This window comes from Ranitomeya imitator, chromosome 4 (assembly GCF_032444005.1).
Source record: "Ranitomeya imitator isolate aRanImi1 chromosome 4, aRanImi1.pri, whole genome shotgun sequence".
NCBI lineage: Eukaryota > Metazoa > Chordata > Amphibia > Anura > Dendrobatidae > Ranitomeya > Ranitomeya imitator.
In genome coordinates this window covers 141903449-141924242 of record NC_091285.1, presented here as the reverse complement: position 1 = coordinate 141924242, position 20794 = coordinate 141903449, and the positions used below count along the sequence as shown (strand labels likewise).

The 20794-nt window shown below is 43.9% G+C and overlaps 1 protein-coding gene across 2 annotated transcripts in view; it reads left to right on the top strand.

Moving 5' to 3' along the window:
* Positions 1–20794, top strand: part of RGS14 (regulator of G protein signaling 14) — a 270621-nt gene that overhangs the window by 182258 nt on the left and 67569 nt on the right. For both annotated transcript variants that reach the window (XM_069763976.1, XM_069763975.1), the window contains one exon: positions 7660–7863. In XM_069763976.1, the coding sequence (XP_069620077.1) occupies positions 7660–7863 (204 nt within the window). The remainder of the gene's footprint in view (positions 1–7659; positions 7864–20794) is intronic.

Genomic DNA, 20794 nt, shown 5'->3' with positions numbered 1-20794 from the left:
CTATGAGATGAGATCTGAAAGGGTTTGTAATGATACATAACTTTGCAGCTGCTGTTTAGAGATACAGCTGAGCTGAGATATGTATCATTACAAACACTTCCCAGGTTTCATCTTACAACAGTCAGTATGGGATTAGAGATAGAGCTGAGACCATTGTGAGTTGCGATCTAGAAGGGTTTGCAGTAATACATACAGTGGGGGAAATAAGTATTTGATCCCTTGCTGATTTTGTAAGCTTGCCCACTGACAAAGACATGAACAGTCTATAATTTTAATGGTAGGTTCATTTTATCATTGAGACATAGAATATCAAAAATAAAATCCAGAAAATCACATTGTATAAATTCTATAAATTTATTTACATTTTGCAGTGAGTATGTGCAAGTATTTGATCCCTCTGGCAAACAAGACTTTATACTTGGTGGTAAAACCCTTGTTGGCAAGCAGTCTGACTTTTTTGTAGTTAATGATGAGGTTTGTGCACATGTCAGGAGAAAGTTTGGTCCACTCCTCTTTGCAGATCATCTCTAAATCATTAAGATTTTGAGGCTGTCGCTTGGCAACTCGGAGCTTCAACTCCCTCCATGACCTTAATGTGCTTCTTTTGAGCCACTTATTTGTTGCCTTAGCTGTCTGTTTTTGGTCATTGTCTTGCTGAAAGACCAAACCACGACCCATTTCTATTGTCCTGGTGGAGGGAAGGAGTTTGTCACTCAGAATTTTATGGCACATGGCTTTTTCCATTCTCCCATTGATGCAGTGAAGTAGTCCTGTGCCCTTAGCAGAGAAACACCCCCCAAAAATAATGTTTCCACCTCCATGCTTGACAGTGGGGATGGTGTTCTATGGGTCATAGGCAGCATTTCACTTCCTCCAAACACGGCAAGTCAAGCTAATGCCAAAGACCTCAATTTTTGTCTCATTTGACCACATTTCTTCCATTTTCTTCCTATTGAACCAACATTTGTCTCCTCATCCAGCATCTTATTTATGGGTTTACAGCCCATTCCAGCTTTGTGCAGGTCTATGTTCTTGTCCCTGACATATGTAAAGCTCTCTGGTCTTGCCCATGTTGTAGAGGTTAGAGTCTGAATGATTAATTGAGTCTGTGGACAGGAGGCTTTTATAAAGGTGACTATGTAAGACAACTGTCACGATCCATGTTTGGATCTGTAGCAGATCTGGTCTCCCTCTCATTTAAACCTTTTTTCCTTTCTAGTCATTGGGGGTTAATGCAGTTTACCCCCCGGTGGCCGCTGGTGTTATTGCATTGCATTGCTGCTGGATCAGCTGATGTTTGTGACCACTCCTACCATCCTTTATAAGGTCACCTGGTGCATCAGCTGACTGTTGGTTATAGAGTTCCTTTCAGGAGACCAACTGTCACGGGGCTACCGTGACAGAGAGGTTCCAGAGAACAGCAGTGCTCTGAGCCTTGTTCACACACAGTGAACAGAAGCTCTTCACCTATATTCTGACCTGGCTGCTTTGTGCCAGCAGTGCAGGAGTTAACCTTATTGCTGAGTTGCTGAGAGCTGGGTCTCTCTCAGCTGAAGTGGATTTTGTAATCTGATCCTCTATATAGACCCAGTCCTGACTTCAGCTATTGTCAATGATCAGTTCTACTGCCTGGCTTGGAGGTTGAAGGAGCATAGTGTTGGTGTTGGAGGTTTATTTACAGAGAATGGTTTCTGCTGTTTTTGGTTGCATGTTTAACCTGTTTTCCTTCCTAGTTTATTCCTTCTCTTCCCTTCTCTGTTTTTCCTCTGTGGTTGTTGAATGTGTGAGCATTTGGTGAGTTTGAGACTTTTAGTTACCTTGTCTGTATACCCTGTTTTTTGTTGTATTATTACACTGGTGCAGTCCACCTCCTTTGGGGGGAGAGGGGGCCACTGATAGGGCCTGCACAGGAGACAGGGATATGCTGGCGGCTCGGGCCTCCTAACCATCATAGGTACCCCCGAGATAAGGGAAAGCCAGGGCCCCATTAAATTGGTAGGGACAGGTGCGGGTCCCAGTATGCCATCCTGCCCCTTTAACACCACTTACGGCGTGACACCAACCTCGCAGTAGCAGCTCCCTGGTGTCAGCCAAGTCTGGTGTTTGGAGCTCAGTTGCTGTACTATCTGTGTTGTGGAGTCTGCAGCGGTGTGCACAAGCTCAGTTCTGAGTTTTGTTACTTTGTAGTTTGTGCATTAACCTTTTGGTATCGTGTTCCCCTCACTCTCATATTGTTTATTCCTGTTTATTTGCTTTGTGGTGCTGTTTACACTGTTCACCTCCTGGGGTGGAGGTTGGGGGTTTAGTTCAGCGTTTAACGGGAGACAGGGATAGGTCAGTGACTTGGGCCTCCCTACCTTCAAGGGTACCCCCAAGTTAAGGAAAGGCAGGGCTTCCCCTTGCCTGAGGGGCAGTTCAGGGGCCCAGATTTCTCATCTCCTGTTTCCTATTTCTGCCCTGTGACATTATAACCAACCGTTCCTTTTTTTTTTCTGTTGAGCCTTGGCTCAAATGCAGGCCTTTGCCCATTTGCTACAGACCTCACCGAGGAGTGTAAGGTGCTGCGTGGTGAGGTGGTGCAGCAGCTGCAGCAATTGTTGGGGTTTTGGGCCTCGGCTCAGGTACAGGCTCAACCAGAACCCAAGATATCTCTCCCAGACAGGTTCTCTGGAGGGAGAGATAAATTTTGGGTTTTTAAGGAGGCCTGCAAGTTGTACTTCAGGCTCCGCCCTCGTTCATCAGGGAGTGAGGAACAACGGGTGGGTATCATCGTTTCCCTTCTTAAGGGTGATTCCCAATCCTGGGCCTTCTCCCTGCTGACCGATTCCCCATCCCAACGGTCGGTGGACGAGTTTTTTACGGCTCTGGCTCTGGTGTATGGTGATCCAGATGGCGTCTCCCTGGTGGAATCCCGACTCCATAAGATCAAGCAGGGGGGTCGGCCGGCTGAGGAGTACTGTTCAAAGTTCAGGAGGTGGGCCACAGACACACAGTGGAATGATCCTGCCCCTAGGAGCCATTTTGTGCAAGGTCTGTCCCCTAGGTTGCAAGATACTCTAGTGCAGTACGCAGCCCCCAGGTCGTTGGAGGCCGCCATGTCCCTTGCCATCTGGGTGGATAGACGCTTGAGGGAGAGGCATACACCAAATGTGCCCCCTATTTTCCTTGCTAGGGAGGAGGACACACCTGGGCAGGCGGACGAACCCATGCTGGTGGGAGGAGTAGGTTCCCAAACTGGGTTGCCTGTGGTTCGCCGTGGAGTGGGGGCATGTTTCTACTGTGGGTAGACTGGTCATTGTATTAATGTCTGCCCAGCACGTGCCAAAGTACCTGCACTATCTAAAGAGCCGTGTCCTCCTGGTCGTGTGGAGGGAGGCGACCAGGGTGTGTATATTTCCTCCATTTTTTCGTCTCAGTGTACCTTACCTGCTGAGGTGGTTATTGGTGGGGTAACTGAGAATATTCCGGTGCTTGTTGACAGTGGAGCAGGAGTCAATTTGGTGGATGCTCATTTTGTCCAGACCCATGGCCTGATGAGTAGGACGCTAGCGAAACCCTTAAGCGTCCAGGCCATTGACTCTGCTCCGCTCAGCCAGGGGAGCATTACACAAGTCGTAGACAATATACATCTGCATATAGGGGCTTGTCATGAAGAGTATTTATCATGCTACGTCTTGGAGGGCATACCAATTCCCATGGTTTTAGGACTCCCTTGGTTGAAAAGACATAACCCGGTCATAGACTAGCGGTCCAGGGAAGTAATCAGCTGGGGTCGGTCGTGTAAGGACTGCTGCCCGGGAGCTACGATCTCTGCCGTTCTTCTAAAACCTACCCCGTCCCCTTCAGTGGGGGCAGCAGAGGTGCTGCCAGGGACTAGGGGCAAGACTTTACCCTAACTACAGGTTTAACCGGTGGGTCAGAGTCCTCTTAGGAGGAGAGATCAGATGAGGGTGGTGGTTCCCTCGGAGCATTTTGGGGGTGTGAGTGTAGTGACACAGGGGGACGCCTCTGTTGTGAATTCCTCAAAGAATTCTCTGTCCTGTTGCAAACGTTTGCGTGGAAATAAACGTTCAGGTCCAGACCTGTGTGTGAATGAGTACGTATGGGTGTCCACCAAAAAATCAGATGGAAGTGTGCAACTGGGACCTGGAGTTCCAGGGTGATTGGGCCATATCGGGTGTCGGCCATTCTCCGCCCTGGGACTTTTCAGTTGGAATTACCCCCAGTTATGCATGTACACAACTCATTGCCCAGGTCGGCCCTCTGGAGGTTTGTGGCGCCTTCGTTGGTGGCATTTTCATGAGTTCGCGTTTGCCATAAACCTGAGAGTCAGGTGCCTGACGAGGTGAACTCTGGTGGATCGAGGCGTCCTCACCATAGGCAGGTCTGGTGAGGTCTGATGTTGAGTGTCCAGAGGGGGGTACTGTCACGATCCATGTTTGGATCTGTGGCAGATCTGGTTTCCCTCTCATTTAAACCTTTTTTCCTTTCTGGTCATGGGGGGTTAATGCAGCTCCCCCCCCCCGGTGGCCGCTGGTGTTATTGATTGCATTGCTGCTGGGTCAGCTGATGTTTGTGACCACTCCCACCATCCTTTATAAGGTCACCTGGTGCATCAGCTGACTGTTGGTCATACAGTTCCTTTCAGGAGACCAACCTCGCAGTAGCAGCTCCCTGGTGTCAGCCAAGTCTGGTGTTTGGAGCTCAGTTGCTGTACAATCTGTTTTGTGGAGTCTGCAGCGGCGTGCACAAACTCAGTTCTGAGTTTTGTTACTTTGTAGTTTGTGCATTCACCTTTTGGTATCGTGTTCCCCTCACTCTCATATTGTTTATTCCTGTTTATTTCCTTTGTGGTGCTGTTTACACTGTTCACCTCCTGGGGTGGAGGTTGGGGGTTTAGTTCAGGGTTTAACAGGAGACAGGGACAGGTCGGTGACTTGGGCCTCCCCACCTTCAAGGGTACCCCAAAGTTAAGGAAAGACAGGGCTTCCTCTAGCCTGAGGGGCAGTTCAGGGGCCCAGATTCCTCATCTCCTGTTTCCTATTTCTGCCCCGTGACAACAGCTGTCTTTAATGCAGGTAACGAGTCAATTGGGCGCATCTAGCTGGTCTGTAGGAGCCAGAATGCCTTAGGGTATGTGCACACGTTGCGGAATGTTGTGCGGATTTTTCCGCACTGATTTTGGTAAATCCACAGAAAAACTGCACTGCGGATTTACTGCGGAATTACCGCAGATTTACCACGTTTTTTCCGTGGTTTTTGTGCGGATTCCACCTGCGGTTTTACACCTGCAGATTCCTATTGAGGAGCAGGTGTAAACCGCTGCGGATTCCGCACAAAGAATTGACATGCTGCAGAATAAACAATGCAGCGTTTCCGTGCGTTTTTTTTCCGCAGCATGTGCACTGCGGATTTTGTTTTCCATAGTTTTACATGGTACTGTAAACTCATGGAAAACTGCTGCGAATCCACAGCAAAATCCACAGCGTGTGCACATAGCCTTAAAGGGAACCTGTCACCCCCAAAATCGAAGGTGAGCTAAGCCCATCAGCCTCAGAGGCTTATCTACAGCATTCGGGAATGCTGTAGATAAGCCGCCAATGTATCCTGAAAGATGAGAAAAAGAGGTTATATTACACTCACCCAGGGGCGGTCCCTGTACGATCGGCATCATGGTCCAGTCCAGGGCCTCCCATTTTCTTACGATGACGTCCTCTTCTTGGATTCATGTTGCGGCTCCGGCGCAGGCGTACTTTGTCTACCCTTTTGGGGGAAGAGCAAAGTACTGCAGTGCACAGGGTAGACAAAGTACGCCTGCGCCGGAGCCGGAGCGTGACTACAAGAAGAGGACGTCATCGTAAAAAGATGGGAGGCCCCGGACTAGACCGCAACGCCTATCGGACCGGACTGCAGTGGGACCGCCCCTGGGTGAGTATAATCTAACCTCTTTTTCTCATCTTTCAGGATACATCGGCGGCTTATCTGCAGCATTCCAGAATGCTGAAGATTAGCCCATGATGCTGGTGGGCTTAGCTCATCTTCGATTTTGGGGGTGACAGGTTCCCTTTAATGGTTGGTAGGGGATCCAGTAATTATTTATCACTGCAAAATGCAAATATATTTATAGAATTTATACAATGTGATTCCATGGATTTTATTTTTGATATTCTATCTCTCAAAGTTAAAATGAACCTACCCTTAAAATCATAGACTGTTCATGTCTTTGTCAGTGGGCAAACTTACAAAATCAGCAAGGGAACAAATACTTATTTCCCCCACTGTAACTCAGCTCTGTTATATGCCTGCACAGTAGTTGCAGAAATTAGTGAGGAGAGGAGGGTACACAACCAGTGTATTATTATCTTTTTTTTTAATTCAAAGTCTCTAGTATACACAGCATTTTGTTTTGTGATCTTTTGTAGCAATATTGCAGTTAGTGTATCTTCCTTTTTAAAAAAAAAAATTCTGCATGTTAGGCCTCTTTCACATGTCCAGATAATTCCGGTACCGGAGAAATCGGTACTGGAATTATCCGTGTCCGTGTGACACACGTAGCACATCAGTATGGCACATGTGCGGCAGCCGTGTGCTGCCCGTGTGCCGACTGAGGACCACACGGACCGTGCAGGAGACAGCGCTACAGTTAAGCGCTGTCCCCTGCATGTGGTGCTGAAGCCGACATTCGTTCCTTCTCCCCAGCAGCGTTCGATGGAGAGAAGGAATGAAAAATCAATGTTTTTTTTTATTTTCCCTGAAAAATAAAGTTTGTGTGTCCCCTCCCGCCTCCCATCCCCTGTGTGCCACCACTTCCCGCTTGCCTGCCGGGAAATACTCACCAATCTCCTGCGATGTCTCCTCTCTGCGCCGGCAGCAGGTCCTATGTGAGCGGTCACATGGTCCTGCTCATTACAGTGAGGAATATGCGCATCGCAGGAGCTCGGTGAGTATTTCCTAACAAGCAACCGGGGGGGTGGGGGGTTGGCGGCGCACAGGGGATGGGAGGCGGGAGGGGACGCACAAACTTTATTTTTGAGGGAAAATTTTAAAAAAAGCATTTATTTTTCATTCCTTCTCTCCAGCGAACGCTGCTGGGTAGAAGGAATGAATACCGGCTTCAGCACCACACGCAGCGGGGACAGCGCTTACTGTAGCTCTGTCTCTCCTGCAGGCGGTATGTGCACATGGAGGAGAGTGTACACTGTTCTCCGTGTGCATGTGTGCTGTCCGCAGTGTGGTCCGTGCTGCCGGTAAAAAACGGACATGTCTACGTGTTTTGCACACGGACACACGGTCCGTGTGAAAACACGCACATGTGCAGAAACACATTGATCCTAATGGGTCTACGTGTGTCAGTGTCTCCGGTATGTGAGAAAACTGTCACTACACATACCGGAGACACTGACGTGTGAAAGAGGCCTTACATTGTATGTGAGATGAGTCCTTTAGCTTACATTTATTTACCCACTGTCTTGCTTGGCCTGAATCATCAAGCTATTAGAGGCATCTCATACCCAGATTACAGTAATGAGTCTGTTTCCTTTTACAAGGTCAGTCAACCCCTTCATCATCAACAGATTAAGTCAGGGATAAAATGTGCCCGGGGTTACGCGAGTCTTTAGGAGGTTTATTTCATTTCTTTTCTTCTTTTTCTTTTTTTAGCATGACAGTGGCAGTTTGGGCAGCACAGAACGTGATGCAGACAGCAAACCTATCAAATACTGCTGTGTTTACCTCCCAGATGGCACCGCTTCACTCACTGCTGTCAAGCCAGGACTTAGCATACGAGAAATGCTCGCTGGAGTCTGTGAAAAAAGAGGATATAATTCTTCTGAAGTTAAAGTGTATCTGGCTGGAAATGATCAGGTATTTGTGTAGTGAAGTAATTAGAAGACATAAAATATTATTTAGTGCTGTTGGTCTCAGGAGTGTAACTAAAAGTGCCGGGGCCCCATTGCAAATTAGGAGCAGATCAGCTCCTATTCTCTTAAATAGGAGTTGATCTGCAGTATCCGGCAGTGGCTACTACACACTGAAAAGCATGAAGACTATGTTCTTCATTTCTGTTTCATAGTTTTAAGGTTGAAAGAAGACATTACTACATCCAATTAAAATTGTAACCTAACATGTTGATCCAAAGGAATTAAAAAACACAGGCAGAGGCTAATTGCACCTTACTAGCCCCTTTATGACCTTGGACGTATCCATACTTCCAGGTCGCCTGGTACTTAATGACCTTGGACCTATGTTTACGTCATGGCGATCGGATGTGCAGTGTCAGCTGATTCTGACAGCAGGCCCCAGCACTCAATGCCAAGAGGGGTGCCACACTGCTCCTGGCACTTTAACCCGCAAAATTATGTGATCGATTTCGCAGAGCAGGCAAAGGGAGGAACCTGCCTCTGCCATTGGATCGGCACCCCTGTGACATCATTGCGGGTCACCAGAAAGTCCCATAGTGGGCCAAAGTAAAAAAGTGAAAGTTGTAAAACTACATTTAAAAAATCACAAAATAATAATAATGATAAAATAAATAAATATATATATATATACACACTGTATAGATGTAGGATTCTTTGTAATCAAATTGCCAAGCAAAAGTCGAAGAAACTGTGATAAAAAGACAAATGGTACAGCTCTTTCATCTTACTCAAAAAAATTCCACCATACAGCTCAATCAGTGGAAAAATAAAAATGTTATAGAAATTATAGCTCTCAGAATAAAACGATGCAAATATAATTATTTATTTCTATAAAATAGTTTTTATTACGTAAAAGCACCAAAACATAAAAAATATATAATTTTGGTATCGCTGTATTCGTACTGACCTGAAGAACAAAGTTGTCTTGTCAATTTTACCACACGTGGATTGGCATAAAAAAGGACCCCAAAAAACAATTGCTGGTGATTGTTCATTTTGCCTCACAAAAATCGGAATGGAAAGCGATCAAAAGATGCCATGTGCCTGAAAATGGTACCAATAAAAACGTCAACTTGTCCCACAAAAAAACAAACCCTCACATGAAAGGGTTGCCCGAAATATGGAAAAATTATAGCTTTCAAAATATTTTTGTAAAAAAAAACCCCGTCTTTTAGTTTGTGACAGCTGTCAAGCATAAAGAAAACAATATAAATTTGGTATCGCTGTAATCGTCCGGTCCCGAAGAATAAAGTCGTCCAATCACTTATACCGCACGGGGAACAGCGTAAAAGATAAATACAGTAAAATCAATTTTTCACCTGCTGTCGACTTGTCCATTCTGCCTCCGAAAGCTCGCAGTAAGGCTTTGTTCACATTTATCCTGTGCTCCACGCTGAGCTCTTACACTGGGGTTTCTGTGTAAATCTCTGAAATACGTGATTCAAGCAGAGCCACCGATGGAAGATTCTCCATAATGAGGCAGATTAAGCACACTGTTGACGCCATCTGACCTGATCCGGCAGTATTAGTCTTTTTAGGCGTGCATAAAAGTGTAGTCGGTCACAGTTTTGTGCACTTCTGAAAATGACAACGCTAAACAGAGGACAGACACAGTCAAGAGTAATTCTGCTGCTTCAATATAGTAAGTGGCTCCCTTGGGATTTTCATCTGAATCAAGTCACTCAGAAATTTAGATGGAAACCTCGATGTAAGTGCTCAGCTTAGAGAGTCAGATAACGTTTGATCCCAAACGTTATGTAAAGTGTTCCAAACACGACCTTCAAATCAACCCACAAAAAAGAAAGTAAACACTCAGGTCTGCCATCTGTCAGTGGAAATATAGGGGCTTCCACGTTACTGCTGAAAAGCGCTATGGCTCCTTGCCCCCAAAAGAAGCTGTGCACAACGTACTGGTCACTACAATGTACTGTTCACTACAATGGCAGGTTGCAATTTTCACTTAGCAACATCCATTGCTGTTTGTTTCTGGAAAACACCAATGGAATCAAAATCCTCACTACCTCTGCAGATAAATTCCCATAGGGGTATACTTTCTAAATTGGGGTCACTTGAGGGAGGGGAGATTCTGCTCTTCTAGTCCTTTGAGCTCTATATATTTAATCCGCATACTATTTGTCACAAGGGTGTCACACGCCCCTGGAAGACCTGGAATTAGACTGTCAGGGTTGGGTAATGAATAGCTGGTCTTCTTTAGAGATGGTGAGATTTGTTTCCCATATTAAATGGATTTAGTCTCCTCTGGTGCTGAAGAGGTTATAGACCCTTTCTATGCTGGTCAGAAAGAAACATGCAGCCCTATTTCAGCTGCTTCTGATATGATCATTACCTCTTCCTATAAAAAGTGGGAGACCTTCTTGTCCCTATCAGTGAATGATTCATCTTCCTGTGCTGTGTTCTAATACTAAGTGGTCGGAGTGAAGTTGTTGTAGTAGTGATCTGTGGTCTGCTGTAGTACGTGTGTGTTTCCATTTAGTTTATTCCTCCCTGCCCCTATCCTCCTCCCTATTGTTGGTTAGTGTGTTTGTATGATATATGTTTTCTGTTATCCCTGTTTTGTCTTTGTGTCTTTTTTACCTTATATTTCTGCCTCATGAGGTGGGGGAGGGGACAGATCAGGATTTAACAGGAGAATAATAAGGTCGGAGATTTGGGCCTCTCTACCTTCAAGAGTACCCTTGAGACAGGGATATTTGGGGTCCGACTTCCAGGGACAGTTTGAGGCCCCCCTTCCTTACTGAAGACCACCACAGCATGACATTTTCACTGTCTGAAAGAAACTATGATGTATGCAATAGAGGACTTTTGGCTATCAAGTTGGCTTTTGAGGAGTGGCATTAATTTTTAGAGGGGGCAGTCCACCCTGTCACTGTCATTACTGATCATGAAAATCTGTTGTACCTCGAATCCGATAAACATCTTTATCCTAGACAAGCTACATGGTCTTTGTTTTTTACCAGTTGTAATTTAAGTGTAAGTGTTACTTACCATCCTGGGATTAAGAAGGTCAAAGGTAATGCTTTGTCTCGAAGTTTGCTCGGATGGGTGGTGGTTCAGATGACTCTGTCCTATTTTACACGAATGGGTGGTCATCTCTGTCTTGTGTTTTGAGCTGGAGGGAGAGATATTGAAGGCTCAGGGGGATGGCCTACTTATCCTTCAGGGAAATTATTTTTACCATTGCATCTGCGTCTCAAAACTCTAGGAGCACATCACATCTCGGCTCTTGCTGGTCATCCAGATAATACAGCAACTTTGCACCTCTTTTCTTGTCGTTTTTGGTGGCCAAAGTTGCATCGGGATGTAGTCGACTTTATTTCTTCCTGTAATGTCTGTGCGCATTCCAAGATCCCGCATACTCGTCGTTCTGGGGCTCTTCTACCATTACACATAGCATACTAGCCATGGACACATTTATCCATGGATTTTATTAGAGATCTTCCTTATTCCTCTGGTAAGACTATTATCTTAGTTGTGGTGGATAGGTTCAGTTAAATGGTGCACTTCAGTGCTTTACCTGCTCTCCCTAATGCCAAGACACTGGTGTCTTGTGAAAATAAAAAAATGGGGCTAAAAGGACATTTCTGTAGCAAAAATGTGATTTTTTTTTTTTCACGGCTCTACGTTATAAACTTATGTGAAGTACCTTGGGGTTCAAGCTGCTCATCACACATGTAGATAAGCTCCCTGGGGGTCTAGTTTCCAAAATAGTGTCACTTGTGGGAGGTTTCCACTGTTTAGGCACATCAGGGGCTCTCCAAACGCGACATGACGTTCGCTAATGAATCCAACAAATTTTTCTTCCTGAAAATGATTACAAACACAAATTATTTGGTATTATTATCTTCATTTAATTTGTCTTAAATGAAAAAAAACACAAAAAAATTGTTCTAAAGCCAAATTGGATATAATTCCACACCAAACATAAAAAAGGGGGTGGACAAAAGTATTGGCACTGTTCGAAAAATCATGTGATGCTTCTCTAATTTGTGTAATTAACAGCACCTGTAACTTACCTGTGGCACCTAACAGGTGTTGGCAATAACTAAATCACACTTGCAGCCAGTTGACATGAATTAAAGTTGACTCAACCTATGTCCTGTGTCCTTGTGTGTACCACATTGAGCATTGAGAAAAGAAAGAAGACCAAAGATCTGTCTGAGGACTTGAGAAACCAAATTGTGAGGAAGCATGAGCAATCTCAAGGCTACAAATCCATCTCCAAAGACATGAATGTTCCTGTGTCTACCGTGCGCAGTGTCATCAAGAAGTTTAAAGCCCATGGCACTGTGGCTAACCTCACTAGATGTGGACAGAAAAGAAAAATTGACAAGAGATTTCAACGCAAGATTGTGCGGATGTTGGATAAAGAACCTCGACTAACATCCAAACAAGTTCAAGCTGCCCTGCAGTCCGAGGGTTCAACAGTGTCAACCCGTACTATCCGTCGGCGTCTGAATGAAAAGGGACTGTATGGTAGGAGACCCAGGTAGACCCCACTTCTTACCCCGAGACATAAAAAAGCCAGGCTGAAGTTTGCCAAAACTTACCTGAAAAAGCCTAAAATGTTTTGGAAGAATGTTCTCTGGTCAGATGAGACAAAGGTAGAGCTTTTTGGGCAAAGGCATCAACATAGAGTTTACAGGAGAAAAAAGAGGCATTCAAAGAAAAGAACACGGTTCATACAGTCAAACATGGCAGAAGTTCCCTGATGTTTTGGGGTTGCTTTGCTGCCTCTGGCACTGGACTGCTTGACCGTGTGCATAACATTATGAAGTCTGAAGACTACCAACAAATTGTGCAGCATAATGTAGGGCCCAGTGTGAGAAAGCTGGGTCTCCCTCAGAGGTCATGGGTCTTCCAGCAGGACAATGACCCAAAACACACTTCAAAAAGCACTAGAAAATGGTTTGAGAGAAAGCATTGGAGACTTCTAAGGTGGCCAGCAATGAGTCCAGACCTGAATCCCATAGAAGACCTGTGGAGAGATCTAAAAATGGCAGTTTGGAGAAGGCACCCTTCAAATATCAGGGACCTGGAGCAGTTTGCCAAAGAAGAATGGTCTAAAATTCCAGCAGAGCATTGTAAGAAACTCATTGATGGCTACCAGAAGTGGTTGGTTGCAGTTATTTTGGCTAAAGGTTGTGCAACCAAGTATTAAGCTGAGGGTTCCAATACTTTTGTCTGGCCCATTTTTTGGAGTTTTGTGTGATATGATCAATGTTTTGCTTTTTGCTTCATTCTCTTTTGTGTTTTTTCATTTAAGACAAATTAAATGAAGATAATAATACCAAAGAATTTGAGTTTGCAATCATTTTCAGGAAGAAAATGAGTATTATCTGACAGAATTGCAGGGGTATCAATACTTTTGGCCATGCCTGTATAATGCCCCTATAAAGTATAATTTCCCCTACAGCTCCCTATATACAATTAAATGCTTTCATAATCCCTATATACAGTATGATGGCCTCACATCTCCATATAAACAGTACAATATTCCAAGCACTCCCATCATATAGTATAATACCCCCACAGATCCCTGTATAAAATATGATGTCCCCCATAGCTCTCTCTATACACTATAATGACCACATAGCCAGCCCTATACAGATGACTGCACTGCTCCCTACATAAAGCATGATGTCCTTCTCAACTCATCATTTTTTGATGGTCCCCACAGTTCCTTAAATACATTGTAATGCCCTCATAACTCCTATACATAGTATGATGTCTCCCACAGTTTCCTATATACATTATAATGCCCCCAAAAGCTTCCAATAAACAGTATGATGGCTGCACGGGTCCCTTTATACAGTATGATGTCCCAAGACAGGACTTGATACTATATGCAGTATGACACAGCTCCCTATATAAAGTATGATGTCCCCCACGGCGCTCTATACATTTTGTGATGGCCCCCACAGTTGCGTAAATACAACCTACTGCCCCCATTAAGGCTGCCACCAGAAATTTCGGAGCCATAAACTGGCAACATTTTCGGGCCCCCTTGAGACTCTGCCCAGGCTCCACCCGGACCATATATTAGAATCACATAGTGACTGAATACTACAATAATGATGATTAATAAAAAAAATTCTAATTTTACCATAAGTGCCATTATACACAGGAGCTTTGTATATAGTACACAGTGTTTAGTGTCAGTGTACATGTAATGTGTACATGTAATACAGTGATCACCAGTGACATACACTGGAGCTATGTATATAGTATTAGTGTACAGCTAATACAGAGATCATCAGTGACATTATCCACAGGAACTCTGCATATAGTGTATAGTGTAAAGTGTCAGTGTACAGGTAATACAGTGATCCGTAGTGACATTATACACAGGAGCTCTATATTTAGTGACTGTCAGTGTAAAGGAAATAATGTGATCACCAGTGACATTATAAACTGAAGCTCTGTATATAGTGTCACTGCACAGATAATACAGTGATCACCGGTAACATTATACACAGGATCTCTGTATATAGTATGCAGTGTATAGTGTCAGTGGAGAGATAACACACTGACTCACCGGTGAAGTCTCTAGTTGAAGTCCTTCATCTTCGCTTTTCATCTTCATTCAGTGCACACCTCCATAACTTCTTCCAGCCAGGACTCGTGTCTGCAGAAAATAGCACAGCTATCTAGTTCACATTCCCCAACCTTTATGCTACCCCAGATGAAGAAAGAAGCGACCGTGTTGCTCTGCACAGTTTCAAGACGTCTCCGCCCTGACACTAAAAACAGTATCCTCAAAAATAAATATCCTTTAATTAGGCCCTACAGTAATAATATCCCACATTCTGCTCCAATGTGTCATCCAATTTTACCTCATGTCTATCCATATTGCCCCATAGTCATCCATAATAGTATAATTAATCCCATAGTCATATATAGTAGTATAATGCACCCCCATAGAAGTATAATGCACCCCCATAGTCATATATAATAGTATAATGCATCCCGAAATCATATATAGCAGTATAATGCTGCCCCATGGTAGTATAATGCACCCTCATAGGAGTACAAAGCACCCCCAAAGGAGTATAATACAGCCCTATGGTAGTATACTGAACCCCCATGATAGTCTAATGCAGCCCCATAGTGGTATAATGCAGCCTCATAGTGGTATACTGCAGCCGCATGGTAGCATAATGCATCCCCATAGCAGTATAATGCAGCCTGATAGTAGTATGATGCACCCCCATACCAGTATAATGCACACAAATACCTGCAAAATGCAGCCCAATAAGTGTATAATGCAACCCCTTAGCAGTATAATGTAACCTCATAGAAGTATATTGAACCCCAATAGTAATATAATGCACTCCCATAGTGGTATAAAGCAGCCTGATAGTAATGTAATGCAGCCCCATAGCAGTATAATGCACCTCCATACCATTATATTGCAGCCTCATACAAGTATAATGAAGCCTCATGCCAGTATAATGCACATCCATAGTATACTGCAGCCCATAGTAGTATAATGCACCCCTATACCAGTATAATGCACCCCTATAATAGTGTAATGCACCCCCATACCAATATAATGCACCCCATATCAGTATAATGCACCCCCATAGGAGCATAATGCAACCCATACCGGTATAATACACCCCATACCAGTATAATGCAGCCCCATAGGCATATAATACAGTCCATACCAGTATATTGCACCCCCATACTAGTATAATGCAGCTGTATAGTAGTATAATGCATCTCTATAGGAGTATAATGAAGCCCCATGGAAGTATAATGCTATAATGCACCCCATAGTATAATGCAGCCCCACAGTTGTATAATGCATCACCATAGTGGTATAATGTAACACCATACCAGTATAATGCAGCCCCATACCAATATAATGCAGCCCCATAACAGTATAATGCACCCCCATACAAGTGTAATGCTGCCCCAAAGGAGTATAATGCAGCCCCATAAGAGTATAAAGCAGCCTCATAGTAATATAATGCACACCCATAGTAGCATAATGCACCCCAGCAGTGTAATACACCCCCATACCAGTATAATGCTCACCCATACCATTATAATGCTGCCCCTTAGCAGTATAATGCACCCCCATTGTAAAATAATAAACCACCATAGTACTATAATGCACCCTATAGCAGTATAAGGAAGCTCCATACCAGTATAATGCATCCTTATAGGAGTATAACACACTCCCATAGTATAATGCAGCCCCATAGTAGTATAATACACACCCATAGTATAATGCAGCCCCATAGTAGTATAATGCATCACCATACCAGTATAATGCACCTAATAGTATAATGCAACCTCAAAGCAGTATAATGCACCCCCATAGCAGTATAATGCATCATATATAATAGTATAATGCATCCCAAAATCATATATAGCAGTATAATGCAGCCCCTATGGTTGTATAATACATCCCATAGGAGTACAAAGCACCCCCATAGGAGTATAATACAGCCCCATGGTAGTATAATGCAGCCCCATAGTGGTATACTGCAGCCACATGGTAGCATAATGCACCCCCAATGCAGTATAATGCACCCCCACAATAGTGTAATGCACCCCCATACCAATATAATGCAACCCCATAGCAGTCTAATGCACCCCCATATCAGTATAAGGCACCCCCATAGGAGCATAATGCACCCCATGCCAGTATAATACACCCCATACCAGTATAATGCAGCCCCATAGGAGTATAATGCAGTCCATACCAGTATAATGCAGCCATATAGTAATATAATACACCGCTATAGGAGTATAATGAAGCCCCATTGAAGTATAATGCTATAATGCACCCCATAGTATAATGCAGCCCCACAGTTGTATAATACATCACCATAGCAGTATAATGTAACACCATTTCAGTATAATGCAGCCCCATACCAATATAATGCAGCCCCATAACAGTATAATGCACCCACATACAAGTGTAATGCGGCCCCAAAGGAGTATAATGCAGCCCCATAAGAGTATAATGCAGCCTCATAGTGATATAATGCAGTTCCATAGTAGCATAATGCACCCCATAGCAGTGTAATACACCCCCATACCAGTATAATGCTTTCCCATACCAGTATAATGCAGCCCCATACCAGTATAATGAACCCCCATATGAGTATAATGCTGCCCCATAGTACAAGGGTTGTACTATGGGGCAGCATTATACTCATATGGGGTTAAAATTATGGAATCACCGGCCTTGGAGGGTGTTCATTCAGTTGTTTAATTTTGTAGAAAAAAAGATCACAGACTGGCACAAAACTAAAGTAATTTCAAATGGCAATTTTCTGGCTTTAAGAAACACTAAAAGAAATCAAGAACAATAAATGTGATAGTCTGTAATGGCTACTTTTTTAACCAAGCTTAGGGGAAAAATTATGGAATCACTCAATTCTGAGGAAAAAATTATGGAATCATGAAAAACAAACCAAACAAAAAACACTCCAAAACATCACTTGTATTTTCTTGCACCAACTTTGGCTTTTATAACAGCTTGCAGTCTCTGAGGCATGGACTTAATGAGTGTCCATCAGTACTCTTCATCAATCTGGCTCCAACTTTCTCTGATTGCTGTTGCCAGATCAGCTTTGCAGGTTGGAGTCTTGTCATGGACCATTTTCTTCAACTTCCACCAAAGATTTCAATTGGATTGAGATCCGGACTATATGCAGGCCATGACATTGACCTTGTGTCTTCTTTCAAGGAATGTTTTCACAATTTTTCCTCTATGGCAAGATGCATTATCATCTTGAAAAATGATTTCATCATCCCCAAACATCCTTTCAATTGATGGGATAAGAAAAGTGTACAAAATATCAACATAAACTTGTGCATTTATTGAAGATGTAATGACAGCCATTTCCCCTGACGTGCCTGTACCTGACATGCAGCCCCATATCATCAATGACTGTGGAAACTTGCATGTTCTCTTCAGGCAGTCATCCTAAGGCTACGTTCACACTAGCGTTGGGCCGCCCTGCGTCAGCGACGCAACGCGCGACGCACGAAAAAACGCGCACAAACGCACGCAAAAACGCGCGCGTTTTGCGACGCGTGCGTCGTTTTTTGACGAGAATCGGACGCACAGAAAATGCAACTTGTTGCATTTTCTTGCATCCGACGCTAGCGTCGTAAACGACGCAAGTGTCAAAAAACGCCACCCAAAAAACGCACGCGTCCCCTATGTTAAACATAGGGGCGCGTCGCCGCTGCGTCGCCGGCGCAACAGCGACGCACATTGGCGGAACGCCAATGTGAACGTAGCCTTATAAATCTCATTGGAACGGCACCAAATAAAAGTTCCAGCATCATCACCTTGCCCAATGCAGATTCGTGATTCATCACTGAATATGACTTTCATCCAGTCATCCACAGTCCACGATTGCTTTTCCTTAGCCCATTGTAACCTTGTTTTTTTCTGTTTAGGTGTTAATGATGGCTTTCGTTTAGCTTTTCTGTATGTATATCCCATTTCCTTCAGTAAGTTTCTTACAGTTCGGTAACAGACATTGACTTCAATTGCCACCCATTCATTCCTCATTTGTTTTGTTGTGTATTTCCTGTTTTGGAGACATATTGCTTGAAGTTTCCGGTCTTGACGCTTTGATGTCTTCTTTGGTCTGCCAGTATGTTTGTCTTTAACAACCTTCCCATGTTGTTTGTTTTTGGTCCAGATTTTAGACACAGCTGAATGTGAACAACCAACATCTTTTGTAACATTGTGTGATGATTTACCCTTTTTTAAGAGTTTAATAATCCTCCTCTTTGTTTCAATTGCCATCTCTCGTGATGGAGCCATGATTCATGTCAGTCCACTTGGTGCAACAGCTCTCCAAGGTGTGATCACTCCTTTTTAGATGCAGACTAACGAGCCTATCTAATTTGATGCAGGTGTTAATTTTGGGTATGAAAATTTACAGGGTGATTCCACAATTTTTTCCTCAGAATTGAGTGATCCCATAATTTTTCCCCTATGCTTGGCTAAAAAAAAGTAACTATTACTGACTACCACATTTTTTGTTCTTGATTTCTTTTAGTGTTTCTTAAAGCCAAAAGGTTGCCATTTGAAATGACTTTAGTTTTGTGCCATGTCTGTGATCTGCTTTTTTTTTCTACAAAAATAAACAACTGAATGAACATCCTCCAAGGCCGGTGATTCCATAATTTTTGCCAGGGGTTGTAGTATAATGCACCCCATAGTAGTATAAGGAAGCTCCAAACCAGTATAATGCATTCTTATAAGAGTATAATACATGCCTTTAGGAGTATAATGCAGCCCCATAGTAGTATAATGCACCACCATACCAGTATAATGCACCCCATTAAACTAGAATGCACCCCCATAGTATAATGCACCACCATACCAGTATAATGCACCCCCATATTATAATGAATGCAACCTCAAAGCAGCATAATGCACCCCCATAGCAGTATAATGCATCATCATACCAGTATAATGCACCCCATAGTAGTGTAATACAGCCTCATAGTATTGTAATGCACCCCAATACCATTGTAATGCAATCTCATACCTGTATAATGCTGCCTCTTAGCAGTATAATGCACCCCATAGTAATATAATACACCCCTATAGTAGTGTAATGCACCCCCATAGTATAATGCACCCCTATAGTAGTATAATGCACACCCATACCAATATAATGTACATCCATAGCAGTATAATGCAGCCTCATAGAATTATAATGCACCCCATAGTTGTGTAATGCAGCCCTATAGCAGTATGATGCACCCCTATACCAATATAATGCAGCCCCATACCAGTATAATGCACCTCCATAGTATAGTGCAGCCTATGGTAGTATAGTGTACCCTGTTATGAAAGGCAATTCAGTACTACAATGGACATAGCGGTCAGAGCACATACAGTGATCTAACAATAACCCAAAATCATAGAACGAGCTCTGAGACGTGGGAACTCTGCAGACCGCAATCCCTAATCCTCTCCAAACAACACTAGAGGCAGCCGTGGATTGCGCCTAACGCTCCCTATGCAACTCGGCACAGCCTGAGAAACTAACTAGCCTGAAGATAGAAAATAAGCCTACCTTGCCTCAGAGAAATACCCCAAAGGAAAAGGCAGCCCCCCACATATAATGACTGTGAGTTAAGATGAAAAGACAAACGTAGAGATGAAATAGATTCAGCAAAGTGAGGCCCGACTTTCTTAACAGATTGAGGATAGAAAAGGTAACTTTGCGGTCTACACAAAACCCTAAAGAAAACCACGCAAAGGGGGCAAAAAGACCCTCCGTACCGAACTAACGGCACGGAGGTACACCCTTTGCGTCCCCGAGCTTCCAGCAACAAATTAGACAAGCTGGACAGAAAAAATAGCAAACAAATAGCAAAGAAGAACTTAGTATGCAGAGCAGCAGGCCACAGGAATGATCCAGGGAAAAGCAAGTCCAACACTGGAACATTGACAGGAAGCCAGGATCAAAGCATTAGGTGGAGTTAAGTAGAGAAGCACCTAACGACCTCACCAGATCACCTGAGGGAGGAAACTCAGAAGCCGCAGTACCACTTCCCTCCACCAACAGAAGCTCACAGAGAGAATCAGCCGAAGTACCACTTGTGACCACAGGAGGGAGCTCTGCCACAGAATTCACAACAGTACCCCCCCCCTTGAGGAGGGGTCACCGAACCCTCACCAGAACCCCCAGGCCGACCAGGATGAGCCACATGAAAGGCACGAACAAGATCGGGAGCATGGACATCAGAGGCAAAAACCCAGGAATTATCTTCCTGAGCATAACCCTTCCATTTAACCAGATACTGGAGTTTCCGTCTAGAAACACGAGAATCCAAAATCTTCTCCACAATATACTCCA